The sequence below is a fragment of the Tachysurus vachellii genome, chromosome 7, assembly GCF_030014155.1.
Source record: "Tachysurus vachellii isolate PV-2020 chromosome 7, HZAU_Pvac_v1, whole genome shotgun sequence".
Lineage (NCBI taxonomy): Eukaryota > Metazoa > Chordata > Actinopteri > Siluriformes > Bagridae > Tachysurus > Tachysurus vachellii.
The window spans coordinates 11,392,288-11,408,330 of NC_083466.1; the positions used below are offsets into that span (position 1 = coordinate 11,392,288).

The 16,043-nt window shown below is 41.7% G+C and overlaps 1 protein-coding gene across 2 annotated transcripts; it reads right to left on the bottom strand.

Moving 5' to 3' along the window:
- Window positions 1-3,101: 3,101 nt before the first annotated feature.
- trmt10a (tRNA methyltransferase 10A) lies at window positions 3,102-8,543 on the bottom strand. 2 transcript variants are annotated; one of them, XM_060873445.1, is made up of 8 exons: window positions 8,396-8,543; window positions 7,979-8,126; window positions 6,678-6,840; window positions 5,812-5,883; window positions 5,647-5,721; window positions 4,254-4,403; window positions 3,792-3,897; window positions 3,102-3,682 (listed from the first exon to the last, which is right to left on the bottom strand). In XM_060873445.1, the coding sequence occupies exons 2-8, from the start codon at window positions 8,119-8,121 to the stop codon at window positions 3,420-3,422; spliced, it is 972 nt and encodes a 323-aa protein (XP_060729428.1). In that variant the 5' UTR covers window positions 8,122-8,126; window positions 8,396-8,543; the 3' UTR covers window positions 3,102-3,419. The 2 variants fall into 2 exon arrangements, with proteins under 2 accessions (XP_060729428.1, XP_060729429.1); XM_060873446.1 differs by having other exon boundaries at window positions 8,376-8,449.
- Window positions 8,544-16,043: the final 7,500 nt, after the last annotated feature.

Below are 16,043 nucleotides of genomic sequence, written 5' to 3' on the forward strand. Positions count from 1 at the left end.
TTCACCACTTTTGATGTCAATCGCATGAATGTCCTAGGAGGAGTATTTAAAAGTTCACCACAGGCACTTATAAAACAATCCAAAATGACAGACTTCCTGTTGGGCGGAGCTCATAGGTTTGATTGTGAAATTAGTTCGGGTCGATGAGATCTATATACTAGGGTGACCAGATTTGGGTGTGTGAAAAAGAGGACACTTCAGCGCGCGTGGGTGGGGCCTAACCCGAAAGTAGGCGGGGATTGTTTTGAAATGGGCGGGGCTTTAACCGGTATGTTAAATATAATTTAACCGGTCTGTCCTCCTCACGTGGGGCATATTTTTCAGAGGACTGAATCTTTCCCAACAGTCTACGATTACTCATTAAGTAAGAATTTTTGTTTTAATTCGTCAGTGAACTTACACTTGCGTTTCGGCATGGCTGAGGATGCCGGGTAGCCATGCGCTTTGCCAGCGGTAAACAAGGCGCTTGAGGTGACTGACCAATTAAATGTGTACAGAGAATACTATTGACCAATGACGGTAGCTCTACACCCTACACTTCCACTCAATGCAAAGCGAACTGTAGGGGGAGGGCGTGACTAGTATGTGAATGAAAGAGAGAGCAATGCAAATTCGCCGTAAACACGTTTGAGGCTAGAATAACAAAATCCCGGACGATTTAGAAATTCCGCCCGGACACATTTTTAGGTTTCAAAAAGAGGACATGTCCGGGCAAAAGAGGACGTCTGGTCACCCTACTATATACATACCAATTCTCGTACATGTGCGTACATGTTTGGCCGATCTGTGCACCAATATTTATTTTTCCAATTCAGGGGGCGCTACAGAGCCCTACTGCCACGCCTATGTTCCAGCCTTTGACCGGTCCTAATGGCAGACAACTTTGACGTCTGTGCCAAATTTCCAGTGTTTTTGAGCATTTTAAGGCACCCAAAGTGCATGCCAAGAGCTTAAATATGCCTGAAAAAGAAAGTAAAGTTTGACGCGTTGCCATGGGAACAGCGTTCGAGATCAAAAATCCCTTCGCAATTTAGCAAGTGCAATGTCTCGGCATCATGTTCACCACGTTTCATGTCAATCGCATGAATTCCCGAGTATTTAAAAGTTCACCGCATGCACTTATAAAACAATCCAAAATCGCCGACTTCCTGTTGGGCGGAGCTCATAGTTTAGAGGGCGAAAGTTGTTCGGGTCGATGAGATCTATATGCGTACCAACTCTCGTACATGTGCGTACATAATTGCCCGATCTGTGCACCAATGTTTGTTTTTGCATTACAGGGGGCGCTACAGAGCCCTACTGCCACGCCCGTATTCCAGCCTTTGCCCGAGCCTAGTGTCACATGACTCTGACGTGTGTGCCAAATTTCAAGAGTTTTCGAGCATGTTAAGGGACCCCAATTGGCCAATGTGTGCAAAAAAAATAAATAAAATAAAATACCGAGCAAAAACAATAGGGCTTCGCACCTTTCGGTGCTCAGGCCCTAATTAAAAAGATCCTGTGTGATTGGCATGCTAAGGGGTTAAAAAGGAGAATCTACATTAGGGGAAGGATAATTACTTATAGGGAGGATGTAAATTCAAATCCCAGGACCACCAAACTGCCGGATTGTATAAATGAGATAAATGTAAGTCACTCTGGATAAGGGTGTTTATCAAACTCCATAAATGTCTCTCTCTCTCTCTCTCTCTCTCTCTCTCTCTCTCTCGCACATTTAAGAATATTGGTTATATGGTAGGGTTTAGCAGGAAATCTGACCAAAAGAGTATGACTCATTCATTTGTTCATTAGAACACATCATCAACCACAAGATTTTCTGCAATGTCTGACTTCATACATTACTGAATTGACAAATGCTGACTTGAAATCAATGGCTCATACTTGTACTTTCAAGTTACAGGTCTGTTTTTTCTGTTTTGAACAATTTGCCTTCAGAGGAAGAGACGCAATAACTTTAAAACTTGTTCTTTACCAAAAGCAGTTATTGCCTGAGGCATGACTACAGCAGACAGCACCTGTACCATCCAGAAAGGATGAAAAACCTGTTGTGTCATGAGAATGGTTTGTCAGAGCAACGTGATGATGCCACCTGGTGTTAAAGTTAAGCAAATGTCAGGTATACAAACATACAGTATTCCCAGTCTCAACCCGAATACCCGACGTGGCTAAACCTTTACTTGAAGGATCTGACAGTACATTGGCGGCTGTGGCAATTTATTGACTCAAAGAAATATACCTCAAACATTTCGTACTAGGTTTAGTTGTATAACCAAACGGTTTTCTGAAATATCCTGTCAAGATAGCTTTGTGTTAGCCATTCACTTTGCATTAGCAGTCAACATTAAGAACATTTACCAACCAAATAGCTCTGTGATCATGTCATGTTAAGTTATGCTACATAACTGGCTAATTTTAGGTGACACATGCGCTCAGGAACCCTGCCACGTTCACCCATATTAGCTAGCAGACAACAGTGAAGATTATGAACATTTATGAATAGAACAAATTCTTTTTAGAAACCATTTTTCAGTAGTACATAGTAGCTAGTGGACCAACAACTAACAAGAATTATTCCCACAGGAATACACTGGCTATGGATTTGACTAAAATATTTGAATAATACTAAGATTATATTTACAACTTGAAGCACTGTCAAACACTATACTAACAACTAAAACCCTTACTTGTTTGTTGAACATAGCAGTTCTAGTTTTAGTTCCCCTTTACTCTTATTATAACCTCCTATGATTAGGGAAGGCTTTTCATTAAACCCTGGAGTGTGGCTGTGGAGATTTGCCCTTCCTGTGGCACTGATACATCGGTTATTTGAGGCCTGACACAGTTGGTTCTCAGTGTGGTGGAAGTCAGGGCTCTGTGTAGGACACTTAAGCTGTCCACAGCAAACTCAGCAAATCTTGTCTTGATGGAGCTCGCTTTGTAAACAGGGGCACAGTCATGCTGAAGCATATTTGCTACAATATACAAAGACATTTTAGACAATTGTGTCCCACCTTTGTTGTAACAGAAGGCCCACATATGAGTATGAGTGTCAGGTGTCCACAAACATTTCAGCCATACAGTACATAAACCCACTGTTTTATTAAATTGGAATTATTTGGTGCCAATGTTAAACTATGAACATATGAAGCCGTTTTTTTAATGCATTTTCTGATGTCAAATGAAAATAAGACAAACAAAGCAATGACATTCCTGGAAATAAACAGTACATTTGGCAGGAGATTAGATCTAAACTTTACTGGCAGATAAACATTCAGAATTTCAGGAGTATTGAAAAAAAAAACTATTATTAATAACTTAAAAATATTCTAAATAAAATCTGCCAACACAACACATTTCAGGTCTAGGCACAAAAAAGGGTTTGTTAAAATAAAAAAAAAAAAGTCACTTCTCCTTATACATCAGTCATCAGTCCGTTCACATGAATCTGACTGGTTTTGCTGAGTTTCATGTTCATCCTGTTTGCCATTTGTTTGGTCCTTTGTATTTTTGCTATTTTGTGTTCCTGTCTCACATGTATCTGAGTCCTCCTCATCCTGCTCCTCATCCTGATCCTGTTTGTTCTCTTGGCCCACAGGTACAGCTCCTTTCCGCTGGGGCAGGACGGTGAAGAAAGCCTCCTTCCAATCATGTTTGTCCAGATATGCTAACATAATCTCAAACACTAAGGCAGAATAAAACATGTCAGCATGTTTATAATGAGTTGTAATCAGTTTCAGCTTAATTTAACCTAAATTAACCTAAATTGTTTGTGTGTGTGTCTCCATCCTAACCGTGGTTGACGGCGAGCACTTTGCGGCTATTCATCTTGACGAAGCTGCCAAGTGGAAGTTGAGCGTGAGTGATTCCAAGCTCGTTAGCCCGTTTAAAAGATATTCCCTGAATCACATGACACAAGATGTTAAACATGCTGAGAAAAAAAAAGCCTGCATGAAATATATTAGAATGTCCTTCTGCTTGACATTAATGTGTGGAAATATTGCAAAAATATAGTAGAAACCCACATACAAGGTTTTGGTCCTTATTGATCCTGACATCAAAGTGAGTAATCTACCTGATTGAGTATTACCTGATCATGAGATTTCCATATTTTTATCTGGCTGACTTAAATGGTCAAATTCTTTCATCATTCAAATAATTTAAACCTGCCTCCAGTTTCCGTTGTCCCCCCAACCACATCCCTAATATACCTATATCTGTATATTACTGTTAATGCATAAACACTGGAACCTTACTTTATGGTGATTGTGATCCACCAGTCCTCCAATGACATAGGCTTTGGCCTCATCAAGCTCCTGGAGAACGTTGGGCGAATCTGAGGTGAGATACACCAGATCTTCTTTGCTTAAGATTTCCTGAAAAGGCTCTGACTTGATATGGATATCCTGTGAGTGTTTAAGAGAAGATGTGTATTCTCATTAGGACTGTCACAATCATTTTTGGCATGCGATTTAATTGTCAAACATAGCCGCAAGAAACTAAATATTTAAATAGATCACATTAAATATTTAAGAATTACAAATCAGCCTTAGGCTTTGTGGCTTGTGTTGTGACAATCTTTTCAAGACAAACTGCACAGGTTTCACATGCATGCTTCGACATAAACAATAATAATAGCCACGTGTCAATGTTCCACTTTAAAAGTGTCGATTTGTTGATGGGTTTTTTTGTGCTTTATCAGATATGGTCATTGGTTGTGGGAGCCACTTTAACATAGTGTAATATGTGGTGTGTGCTGTGACTACATTCTGTACACTAATGTTGTATAGAGTGCTGCTGGGATTACATAATTTAGTAGCCTAACACGAGAGTTAGTATCAGTTCCCTCAGTAAAAATCAAAAGGATTTTTCCATTATAAGCTTCAAATAAGCTCTGTGACCAGCATGGGGTTTTTTTTCCATCAAGAAAAACAACTTTTATGATTATTGAAGCCTAAATACAATCATCAGAAGCAAAAAAAAAAAAAAAAAAAAAAACCTCTGACGGTTCTTTCAGTCGTTATGTATAAAACATATTCCCTGATCTTCTCTACTGTGTGCTTTTTGTGGATGAATCTGAATGAATTAAGGGTTTGATTTTGAACAGTGTGCAAGACCATAAGTATAAATACATCAAGACTATAGTCATTTTCTGTAGTAGTAGTTTTGTGTGTTTTTCCTGTTCGGTGTGATGACATTTAATTCCCCAGACAACCTTCTGTAGTCCCGTTCAGCAGCACTCTGTGTGGATGTGAATAACTTTGTAGTGGTCTGTTAGCTTACATGACTCGTCATTTTCTTTTGACCTTCTTGTTTTTGTATTTCTGTACACGGGATTGCAGACTAAGAGTAGCTTTTTCTTTTCACAGTAAACCCTTAAAATGGTCAGGCTTTAAAAGCCCCGTACTGTGACTCAAAATGTGGTCACTAAGATCCCACATTTTGCTAGTTCCAAAACTCAACTGATCACTAAATAATGCTAAAAATGCTGCTTTGTCTTATTTATACCACACATACTACTGTACAGTCAAATATGTTTTGTTGATGTTTTATTTACAAGGTGTGGCATGAGTGTGGTGTGAGTTAATAAATTCACATTCACTGTGTTAGAAAGAAGTAAAATGATTATTGTAGCTATCAAGTCCTTACCTTCCAGTTGACCCAGCCTTTGTTAATTTCATCCATATTTTGTTTTAACTGCCCACCATGGCTTGTTATATAAAACTGTACAAGAAACAATTTAAAAGTCAAAACAACACACTTCTAATTACAATAAAGATATTTTAGAATTAATATTATGAGACAACCATTTACCTGGACTGGGTGTGCTGCTCGTCTGTTCTCTGCATAGCATCTCTGGATCTGCTTGTGAAGCTTCTTTACATCCTGAATATTAAATAGCTTTATTCAAATCATGGACTCATACATTTACAGTCCCAATTGAAGCTATTAAGGCAGCAAGGTCAAGTCATTTATTTGTGCTATACACCAAAGACATTTAAAACAAAAGATGGAGATGAGACAAAAGTCAAGGATTTACATCTAAATATGTTAAACAGCAGAAAAAATGTAACCTTTTGTACTATCCATTTTTTTCTGCGATGGCTCTGATTTCTCCGAGATATTTTCTCAATTTTCTCTCTTATGTCAGCTTCAAAATGGTTTTCTTTTCTCCCACAGATAGCTCCTGGTCTTCACTTTGGCTCTTCTTCTTTTTAACAAAAAATGTAGTCTTCACAGTTGAAAATCTAGGCTAATCCCATGAGTAGATGTTCAGAGCCATTTACTTTTTAAACAGTCAATCGAACAGGACACAGGTAACAAGAAACTCCTGACAGTCATGTTCTAAACGATTTGCTCACCTAACAACTGGAAAGAAAATGTGCTATGTTCTATGTGACTTAACACATCTACACATTTAAATAGGCAGGTAATAAAAGCTGAAATTCAAAACACTCTTCTCATATTGATTTTCTGATGTCAAACCCAAATGCCTTCATTCTACAGAATATAAAATGAACTGAAATGCTCTGGCCATTCCAGTTTTGGAAGGGATGTAATTTCAACACTGTTAAATATGACATGAGCCACTGCTGTTCCTTGACTAAAATTTACTTCAGAAATACTGGAATAACTGGAGCATGGATTAATGTTTGCTCTGTGAGTGGACCAGGTCCCACCTTGAGCATCATGAGGCTGTCAAAGCTGCAATCTATGACCAGACGGAGAGGGCTGGGCTCTGCCTCTTTACGAATGCGCTTCCTGTCAGGGCAGTCTGTTCTGTCCTCCACATGCGTCTGTCTTTCCAACTTCCTCTGCTGTTTCCGCTCCTTGCGCTTCTGCCTGTACAACCAAGGATGAGACACATAAGTAGAAGGTCAAAGTAGAAACACGACAGTTTATTAACTTCAAATCCTTGACCATTGTCCACTTCTGTAACCAAAGGTACATGAAAATCACAGATCCCTTGACTATGTTTCATGGACCTCATCTTGAGAACCAATGACCTAAATCATTTTGAGTAAGACAAAATAGCTGGATGTAGAATTATAACATTGTCCAATGTTATTCGCTTAAACAAGTGCAAAATGACAAAGAGAGATATAACAGACACAATGGCTCAAGTGTGTCCAACAGTGGAGTATGCTTTCAGAATTCCCATAGCTCAAGCTGTGTTTTTGTTCTAATTTACATTTTTGTTTGGCAGATGCTTCTATCCACATTGATGCATATTTATCTACATTTTAATACAACTAAGCGGTTGAGGGTTAGGGTCCTTGTTTAAGTGCCCAGCAACAGCAGCTTTCAACTCATACCATTCTGATCAGAGGTGAACTGTCTTCTCTGCTAAGATATCATTGCCCCACACTCAGAGTCTCCAAGAATATAGTGCCCCAAAATTCTTCAAGAACATTCTGAACATGTTAGTTTTTTCTGTCCGGAAAGATAAGGTTTAGATTTTACTGCACATCACGTTCATCACAGAATTTGTAAATAACTAGAAGCTTTGGAGAATGATTCAGAGGACACTGCCCTAATGATTGAGCAAATTCAAATAATGTCAAAGTCTCCTGAAAACATTTATCTAGTGTTCTGAAGACCATTGAAGTGTTTTATCTGTAGCTTAATTCATCAAAAGGCGAAAATTGGGTTTTCAAGCACAGCACTGATTTTTTTTTGTCCTCCAAAACAGAAAGAGGAAAGGGAAAGGGGACGTGGTAGCCTAATGGTTAAGGTGTTGGACTACTGACCAGAAGGTCATGGGTTCTAATCCCAGGTGCCACTGCTGGGGTCCCTGAGCAAGGACCTTAACCCTCAATTGTTCAGGGGCCCCAGCAGTGGCACCTGGGATTAGAACCCCTGACCAGAAGGTCAGCAAGGACTTTAACCCTCAATTGCTGAGGTGTACAAACTGAAATAAATTATTAGTCACTCTGGATAAGGGTGTCTTCTGCTAAATACCAGAAATATGAATGCTTACTTGCGTAAGTCTCTCTGTTCCTCCCATTGCTGTTGTTTAAGAAGTTTCTTTCTCTGTCTCTTTGACAATATTTCAGATCCTCCACCTTGGACCTCCTGCTCATTTCCTTCTGCTCTGGAATCACTGACCGCATCAGAAGACATGATGCCTAGTGAGAGAAAAGAACCTGAGTGCAAAAACACGACACAGCTTTTTACTGATCACTCATTAAACTGATGAATTGTTTATCAACATTCGGTGTTTCAGCCATTTTAAAAAAACACTGTTTCATGTTGTTCCCAACCAAAATAGAGACATAATCAAATTATAAATATTAGAAATACCACAAAATGTAACATAAATGAGAAACTACGATTCAACATTAAAAATAAATAAATAAATAAATAAAACTTCACACCAAACTCTAGCTAGCTTTACCTTATTACCAAGCAGGCTGCACGCTTCATGACCACGTCATTTAAAAACGCCGGCGGTTTTGAAAGAGCGTCATCAGCTCTCCGCCATGTTTGTGAGGGACTAGACCTCATTGTTTGATGCGCATGCGCTGTGGAGAAACATTAGTGCCACTACACTACACAACTGACTGCTTACCATTTAATGATCCAAATTATACTTAGTATTGGCCATACAGTGTATTTTACACCTTCCCAGAAGGTGTAATAGTAATAGTAATACTGTTACATACTGAAAACCATCAGTTGTCAATCAAATGTCATTTTTATAGAAATAATATTGACATATTAGCGTGACCCTAATGTGTCCCAAAGTCAATTTAATTGCTTTTCATGTTATTTTTTGATATTTTGTGAGTTTATAGCACACTTTAAGTCTAATGCTGTTATAAACTCAAAATAAAATCAGCTATAAACAAAATACTAATAATTAGGATATACTGCCCTGATTCCTCAGTGGCTGTTTACATGCAAATATATATTTTTTCAATCTGAATTAAATCATTTTTTAAATTTCGGACTGTGTGTATCCTAAACTGACAATGCTGAGGCAACTTGAGTGAGGTGATTTTGCAACCCATCCCATTACCCATCTAATCTCGCAATAATAATCTGTAACATAAGCTGATTTGTTTCTGTTTTTTTTTTTTAAGGAATCGATTGTGAAAGACATATCCAGAATGTACTCAGTTTCAGACAGTGAAAGTAATTATGCCTCTTTATTTTCAAATGAGATTATTAAAAATGTTTCCCAGCACATTTATTTGAATGAATAATCATTTAGTTCAGTGTACGTTCTTCCAGATGAGGTGTTCACATTTTTTTTTTACTTTTCGATTGAGCTATCAGTAAGATTATTATTTCAGTTATTTATTATTCATTATTTATTTATTATTCCATCCATCCATCCATCTTCTACCGCTTATCTGGGGCCGGGTCGCGGGGGCAGCAGTCTGAGCAGGGACACCCAGACTTCCTTCTCCCCAGACACTTCCTCCTCCGGGGGAATACCGAGGCGTTCCCAGGCCAGCCGAGAGACATAGTCCCTCCAGCGTGTCCTAGGTCTTCCCCGGGGCCGAGCCACCTCAGCTGACTCCTCTTGATGTGGAGGAGCAGCGGCTCTACTCTGAGCTCCTCCCGAGTGACCGAGCTCCTCACCCCATCTCTAAGGGAGCGCCCAGCCACCCTGCGGAGGAAACTCATTTCGGCCGCCTGTATCCGGGATCTTGTCCTTTCGGTCATGACCCAAAGCTCATGACCATAGGTGAGGGTAGGAACGTAGATCGACTGGTAAATAGAGAGCTTCGCCTTGCGGCTCAGCTCTTTCTTTACCACAACAGACCGGTATATCGACCGCATCACTGCAGAAGATACACCGAACCGCCTGTCGATTTCCCACTCCATCCTTCCCTCACTCGTGAACAAGACCCCAAGATATTTCCTCCACTTGAGGCAGGAGCTTTCCACCAACCTGAAGGGGGTAAGACACCCTTTTCCGGCTGAGAACCATGGCCTCGGACTTGGAGGTGCTGATTCTCATCCCCGCCGCTTCACACTCGGCTGCAAACCGCCCAAGTGCACGCTGAAGGTCTTGATTTGAAGAAGCCAACAGGACAACATCATCTGCAAAAAGCAGAGACGAAATCCCGTGGTCCCCAAACTGGACTCCCTCCGGCCCCCGACTGCGCCTAGAAATCCTGTCCATATAAATAATGAACAGGACCGGTGACAAAGGGCAGCCCTGCTGGAGTCCAACCTGCACCGGGAACAAGTCTGACTTACTGCCGGCAATGTGAACCAAACTCCTGCTCCGGTCATATAGGTCAGCCCGGTCAGCCCTTAGCAGAGGGCCCCAGACCCCATACTCCCAGAGCACCCCCCACAGATCACAATGAGGGACACAGTCGAATGCCTTCTCCAGATCCACAAAGCACATGTGGACTGGTTGGGCAAACTCCCATGAACCCTCCAGCAACCTGGTGAGGGTATAGAGATGGTCCAGTGTTCCATGACCAGGACGAAACCCGCATTGTTCCTCCTGAATCCGAGGTTCGACTATCGGCAGAATTCTCCTCTCCAGTACCCTGGCATAGACTTTTCCGGGGAGGCTGAGAAGTGTGATCCCCCTGTAGTTGGAACACACCCTCCGGTCCCCCTTCTTAAACAGAGGGACCACCACCCCAGTCTGCCAGTCCAGAGGCACTGTCCCCAGCCGCCATGCGATGTTGCAGAGGCGTGTCAACCAAGCCTCACAACATCCAGAGACTTGAGGTACTCAGGGCGGATCTCATCTACCCCCGGTGCCTTGCCACTGAGGAGCTTCTCAACCACCTCAGTGACCTCAGCTTGGGGGATCGACGAGTCCTCAACTGAGCCCTCTGCCTCTGCTTCCTCAGTGGAAGACATGTCGGTGGGGTTGAGGAGATCCTCGAAGTACTCCTTCCACCGTCCAAGAATGTCCCCAGTCGAAGTCAGCAGATTCCCACTCCCACTGTAAACAGTGTGAGCAGGGCACTGCTTCCCCCTCCTGAGGCGCCGGACGGTTTGCCAGAATTTCTTCGAGGCCAACCGATAGTCCTTCTCCATGGCCTCACTGAACTCCTCCCAGACCCGAGTTTTTGCCTCCGCAACCACCCGGGCTGAGGCTTACTTGGCCCTCCGGTACATATCAGCTGCCTCCGGAGTCCCCCGAGCCAACCAGGCTCGATAGGACTCCTTCTTCAGCTTGACGGCATCCCTTACTTCCGGGGTCCACCACCGGGTTCGGGGATTGCCGCCACGACAGGCACCGGAGACCTTACGGCCACAGCTCCGCGCGGCCGCGTGCCAGACGGTGGGGGTAGAGGTGGAGAACATGGTCCACTCAGACTCAATGTCTACAACCTCCCTCGGGATCTGGTTGAAGCTCTGCCGGAGGTGGGAGTTGAAGATCTCTCTGACCGGAGACTCTGCCAAACGTTCCCAGCGGACCCTCACAGTACGTTTGGGTCTGCCAAGTCTGTCCAACTTCCTCCCTGGCCATCGGATCCAACTCACCACAAGGTGGTGATCAGTTGACAGCTCTGCCCTTCTCTTTACCCGAGTGTCCAAGACATACGGCCGGAAGTCAGATGAAACAACCACAAAGTCGATCATCGACTTCCGACCTAGGGTGTCCTGATGCCATGTGTACTGATGGACACCCTTATGCTTGAACATGGTGTTCGTTATGGACAAACTGTGACTAGCACAGAAGTCCAATAACAGATCACCACTCGGGTTCAGGTCGGGGGGGCCGTTCCTCCCAATAACGCCCCTCCAGGTGTCACTGTCGCTGCCCACGTGGGCGTTGAAGTCCCCCAGTAGAACGACTGAGTCCCCAGTCGGAGCACTTTCCAGCACCCCTCCCGGAGACGCCAAGAAGGTCGGGTACTCTACACTGTCATTTGGCCCGTAAGCACAAATAACAGTGAGAGACCTCTCCCCGACCCAAAGGCGCAGGGAAACGACCCTCTCGTTCACCGGGGTAAACTCCAACACATGGCTGCTGAACTGGGGGGCTATGAGCAAGCCCACACCAGCCTGCCGCCTCTCATCGCGGGCAACTCCAGAGTAGTAGAGAGCCCAGCCTCTCTCGAGGAGTTGGGTTCCAGAGCCCAGGCTGTGCGTGGAGGCGAGCCCAACTATATCTAGTCGGTATCTCTCAACCTCCCGCACCAGCTCAGGTTCCTTCCCCCCCAGCCAGGTGACATTCCATGTCCCTAGAGCCAGATTCCATGTCCAGGGATTGGGTCGCCTAGGCTCCCGCCCTTGACTGCCACCCAATCCACATTGCACCAGCCCCTTACGGTTTCTCCTGCAGGTGGTGGGCCCACAGGAGATCGGCTCCACGTCGCTCCTTCGGGCTGAGCCCGGCCAGGCCCCGTGGGGTAAGACCCGGCCACCAAGCACTCGCATGCGATTGCGCCATACCGGTTGCGCCATACCGGGCAACGTCACGGACCTTGCTGTATCTTTCTTCATAAGGGGTACTGAACCGCTCTTTGTCTGGCCCGTCACCCAGGACCTGTTTGCCTTGGGAGACCCTACCAGGGGCAGAAAGCCCCAGACAACATAGCTCCTAGGATCATTCAGGCACGCAAACCCCTCCACCACAATAAGGTGGCGGTTCAAGGAGGGGTTATTTATTATTTAAATTAGTTATTTATTTATTATTTATTATTATTCACAGAATGAATGTGAATGTATAGTTTACAATATGTAATAAGCCAATTGCCTTGATTATGTGAGGATATATGTTTTAATCATTTAAGACCAATTTGGTGTGATTACTGCATTTACAGTCATATGCAAAAGTTTAGGAACCCCTGACATTTTCCATGATTTTCATTTATAAATATTTGGGTGTTTGAAACAGCAATTTCATTTTGATCTATCAAATAACTGAAGGTTACAGTAACATTTCAGTAGTGAAATGAGATTTATTGGATTAACAGAAAATGCTCAATATGCATCAAAACAAAATTAGACAGGTGCATAAATTTGGGCACCCCAACAGAAAAATCACATCAATATTTAGTAGAGCCTCCTTTAGCAGAAATAACAGCCTCTAGATGCTTCCTATAAACTTTAATGAGTGATGAGTGTCTTGATTCTGGATGAATGTATTTTGGACCATTCCTCCTTACAAAACATCTCCAGTTCAGTTAGGTTTGATGGTTTCTGAGCATGGACAGCCCGCTTCAAATCACTCCACAGATGTTCAATGATATTCAGGTCTAGGGACTTGGATGTCCATTCCAGAACATTGTACTTGTTCCTCTGCATACATGCCTGAGTAGATTTTGAGCAGTGTTTTGGGTTGTTGACTTGTTGAAATATCCAGCCCCGGCGTAACTTCAACGTTGTGACTGATTCCTTAACATTATTCTCAAGAATCTGCTGATATTGAGTGGAATCCATGCGACCCTCAACTTTAACGAGATTCCCAGTACCGGCACTGGCCACACAGCACAGCATGAAGGAACCCTCACCAAATTTTACTGTAGGTAGCAAGTGTTTTTCTTGGAATGCTGTGTTCTTTTGCCACCATGCGCAATGCCCCTTGTTATGACCAAATAACTCAATCTTTGTTTCATCACTCCACAGCACCTTATTCCAAAATGAAGCTGGCTTGTCCAAATGTGTGTTTGCATACCTCAAGTGACTCCGTATGTGGCATGTGTGCAGAAAAGGCTTCTTTCACATCACTCTCCCGTACAGCTTCACCTTGTGCAAAGTGTGCTGAATTGTTGAACAATGCACAGTGACACAATCTGCAGCAAGTTGATGTTGTAGGACTTTGGAGGTGGTCTGTGGGCTGTTTTTGACCTCTCACCATCCTTCGTCTCTCCAATATTTTACGTGGACTGCCACTTCTGGCCTTAACAAGAACTGTGCCTGTGGTCTTCCATTTCCTCACTATGTTCCTCACAGTGGACACTGACAGCTTATATCTCTGTGATAACTTTTAGGGGAAGGCTACAAAAAGTTATATGAAGTTCAAGGCTTAATGAGCTCACCAAACTAATTGTGTGTTCCAATTAATCAGTGCTAAGTAGTTACAGGTATTCAAATCAACAAAATGGCAAGGGTGCCCAAATTTATGCACCTATCTAATTTTGTTTTGATGCCAATTTTCTGTTTTCTGTTAATCCAATAAACTTCATTTCACTACTGAAATATTACTGTGTACTTCAGTTATTTGATAGATCAAAATGAAATTGCTGACCCAAATATTTATAAAAGAAAATCAAGGAAAATCATGGAAATTGTTCCTAAACGTTTGCATACGACTGTATATGTACATGTATCTATTTTAGTGGGTTACAATGATGTTGCCCTTGCTCTTTTTCCTTTATCTTAACCTCTGGGTTTATCTATATTGTGTTAAGTGTGTCCTTTGTGTAAAAAAACATCCATTTCTAACTTATGTTTAGATTAAACTGTGCACAGGATGTCTTTGTGCACACAAAAACTTTCATTATACATAGTCTTTGACTATTCCATGTCTCTTAAACTCTGATTCGTCAGTTGTCTAAAGTCGGGTAAAACTGCAGTGTTTCTGATTATCAAGAAAGATTTACAGCAGATTAATCAGCACTGTTCAGAAGTGTGCACCAGAGGTCTTCTACAAGTAGCTTGTTTTTTTATCCAGACTGAGTGAAATCCAGGAAAGTAAATCCAGGAATGCTTCCAGGAGCTTTATGTTTTGCAGGCAGAATCTGAACTCCTTTACACAAACCAAATAGCATCGACTGGCCCTTTGTTTTTATAGCATAATACAAAAATTCAAATCAGTCAAACCTTTGCGGCAGTTAAGATTATTTATTGACGCTATATTTTCCGATCGCTATATAAATCACCTGTGTGGTAAAAGAGGAAAGGAAGAGTTGTCTATTTGGACTGTTGGGAATGCACTAAGAATATTTTAGGGATTAGGTGGGTGCTGTCTGAATCAATTTGATCCCTCTTAAATCTTGTCACAACCTTCTGACCTGATTTGTGTGCTAAACACTTGTGCTTTACTTCTTCTTTTCTGCTCTCCCCTCTGTGTGTTACAGGATCCAGCTACACTCTGGGCAATCAGCCAGAAGTGACAATAATATATGGGTTGAGACAGCATAACATAGTTTATGATCAGCTGTACTGAGAGATATACACAAAAATGTCATCAATAATACATATTGAATTTGAGTTTATGTGAGAAATGTGCTTTTCTTTGGATAGAGACACTCATACAGTAGGAGATTACACATAAAAACCATGTACAATAGCATCTGCATTAGTTATCTATATGGGTTGTTCATACATTTACATATGCCTCGCATAACCCTAACCCTTATTTTTCAATTAGCTCAGCCATGAAAGAGTTATTCATTGTTTGTCCTGAGCAGTTAAACTGTCCACAGTTCTTTCCAAAATCCTCCAGGTCCTACACATTATTTGCTTTTTCAGCTTCTTCTGCTGTCTTCTGGGAAACATGTAAATATCTCATGTAGCTTCTGAAGAGCCGTACTAAAAAAAAAGAAAAAAAAAAAAAAAAAAAAAAGAACTTTAAACAAAATAACTAAATAACAATTTACTTACACCAATCATCCTGTTCAAATGTTTACAGCATAATTCCCTTAATGAATTGTGTTTCCTTCTTGGTCATCAGTGAATGTTTGCACCTTGTGTAATAGTAACATTTTTGTTTGTATCTTGTGGACTATATGTAAACATCTGTTATGTGAAATTGGTTATTCAAGGCAGAACTAACAAAAAAATGATTATGATTTGAATTTTTCAACATTTTGTTACCCTTTTGCAGATTCTACAGGGTGTAAAGCATAACCTAAACTTCTCAAATCTGTCTAAATGTAAAACTCTGTTGTGTTTTGGGTTGTTTTTATACTTAAGCCTTTAATGCATATTATTATACAGCATATCAATATTTTTAATTTATAATTTTCTATGTAAATATGGCATGCAAAGTGATATTTGTTAGATCTTTTTATGCATTAAATGTAGTTCAACATGTACATGTGTCCATCATTGTCTGTCATGATAAACTGGGAGGAACACTTAATGCAGTAAACCAAATCTTGCATTTC

Bases quoted from the DNA above. Each gene is read 5' to 3' on its own strand.
- trmt10a (XM_060873445.1), bottom strand. From the start codon at position 8,121: ATGTCTTCTGATGCGGTCAGTGATTCCAGAGCAGAAGGAAATGAGCAG. The intron at 5,884-6,677 runs GTGGGACCTGGT...TTTAATATTCAG, and splicing joins ACAGCCTCATGATGCTCAAG to GATGTAAAGAAGCTTCACAA. The intron at 4,404-5,646 runs GTAAGGACTTGA...AAACACTCACAG, and splicing joins AAGGCTGGGTCAACTGGAAG to GATATCCATATCAAGTCAGA.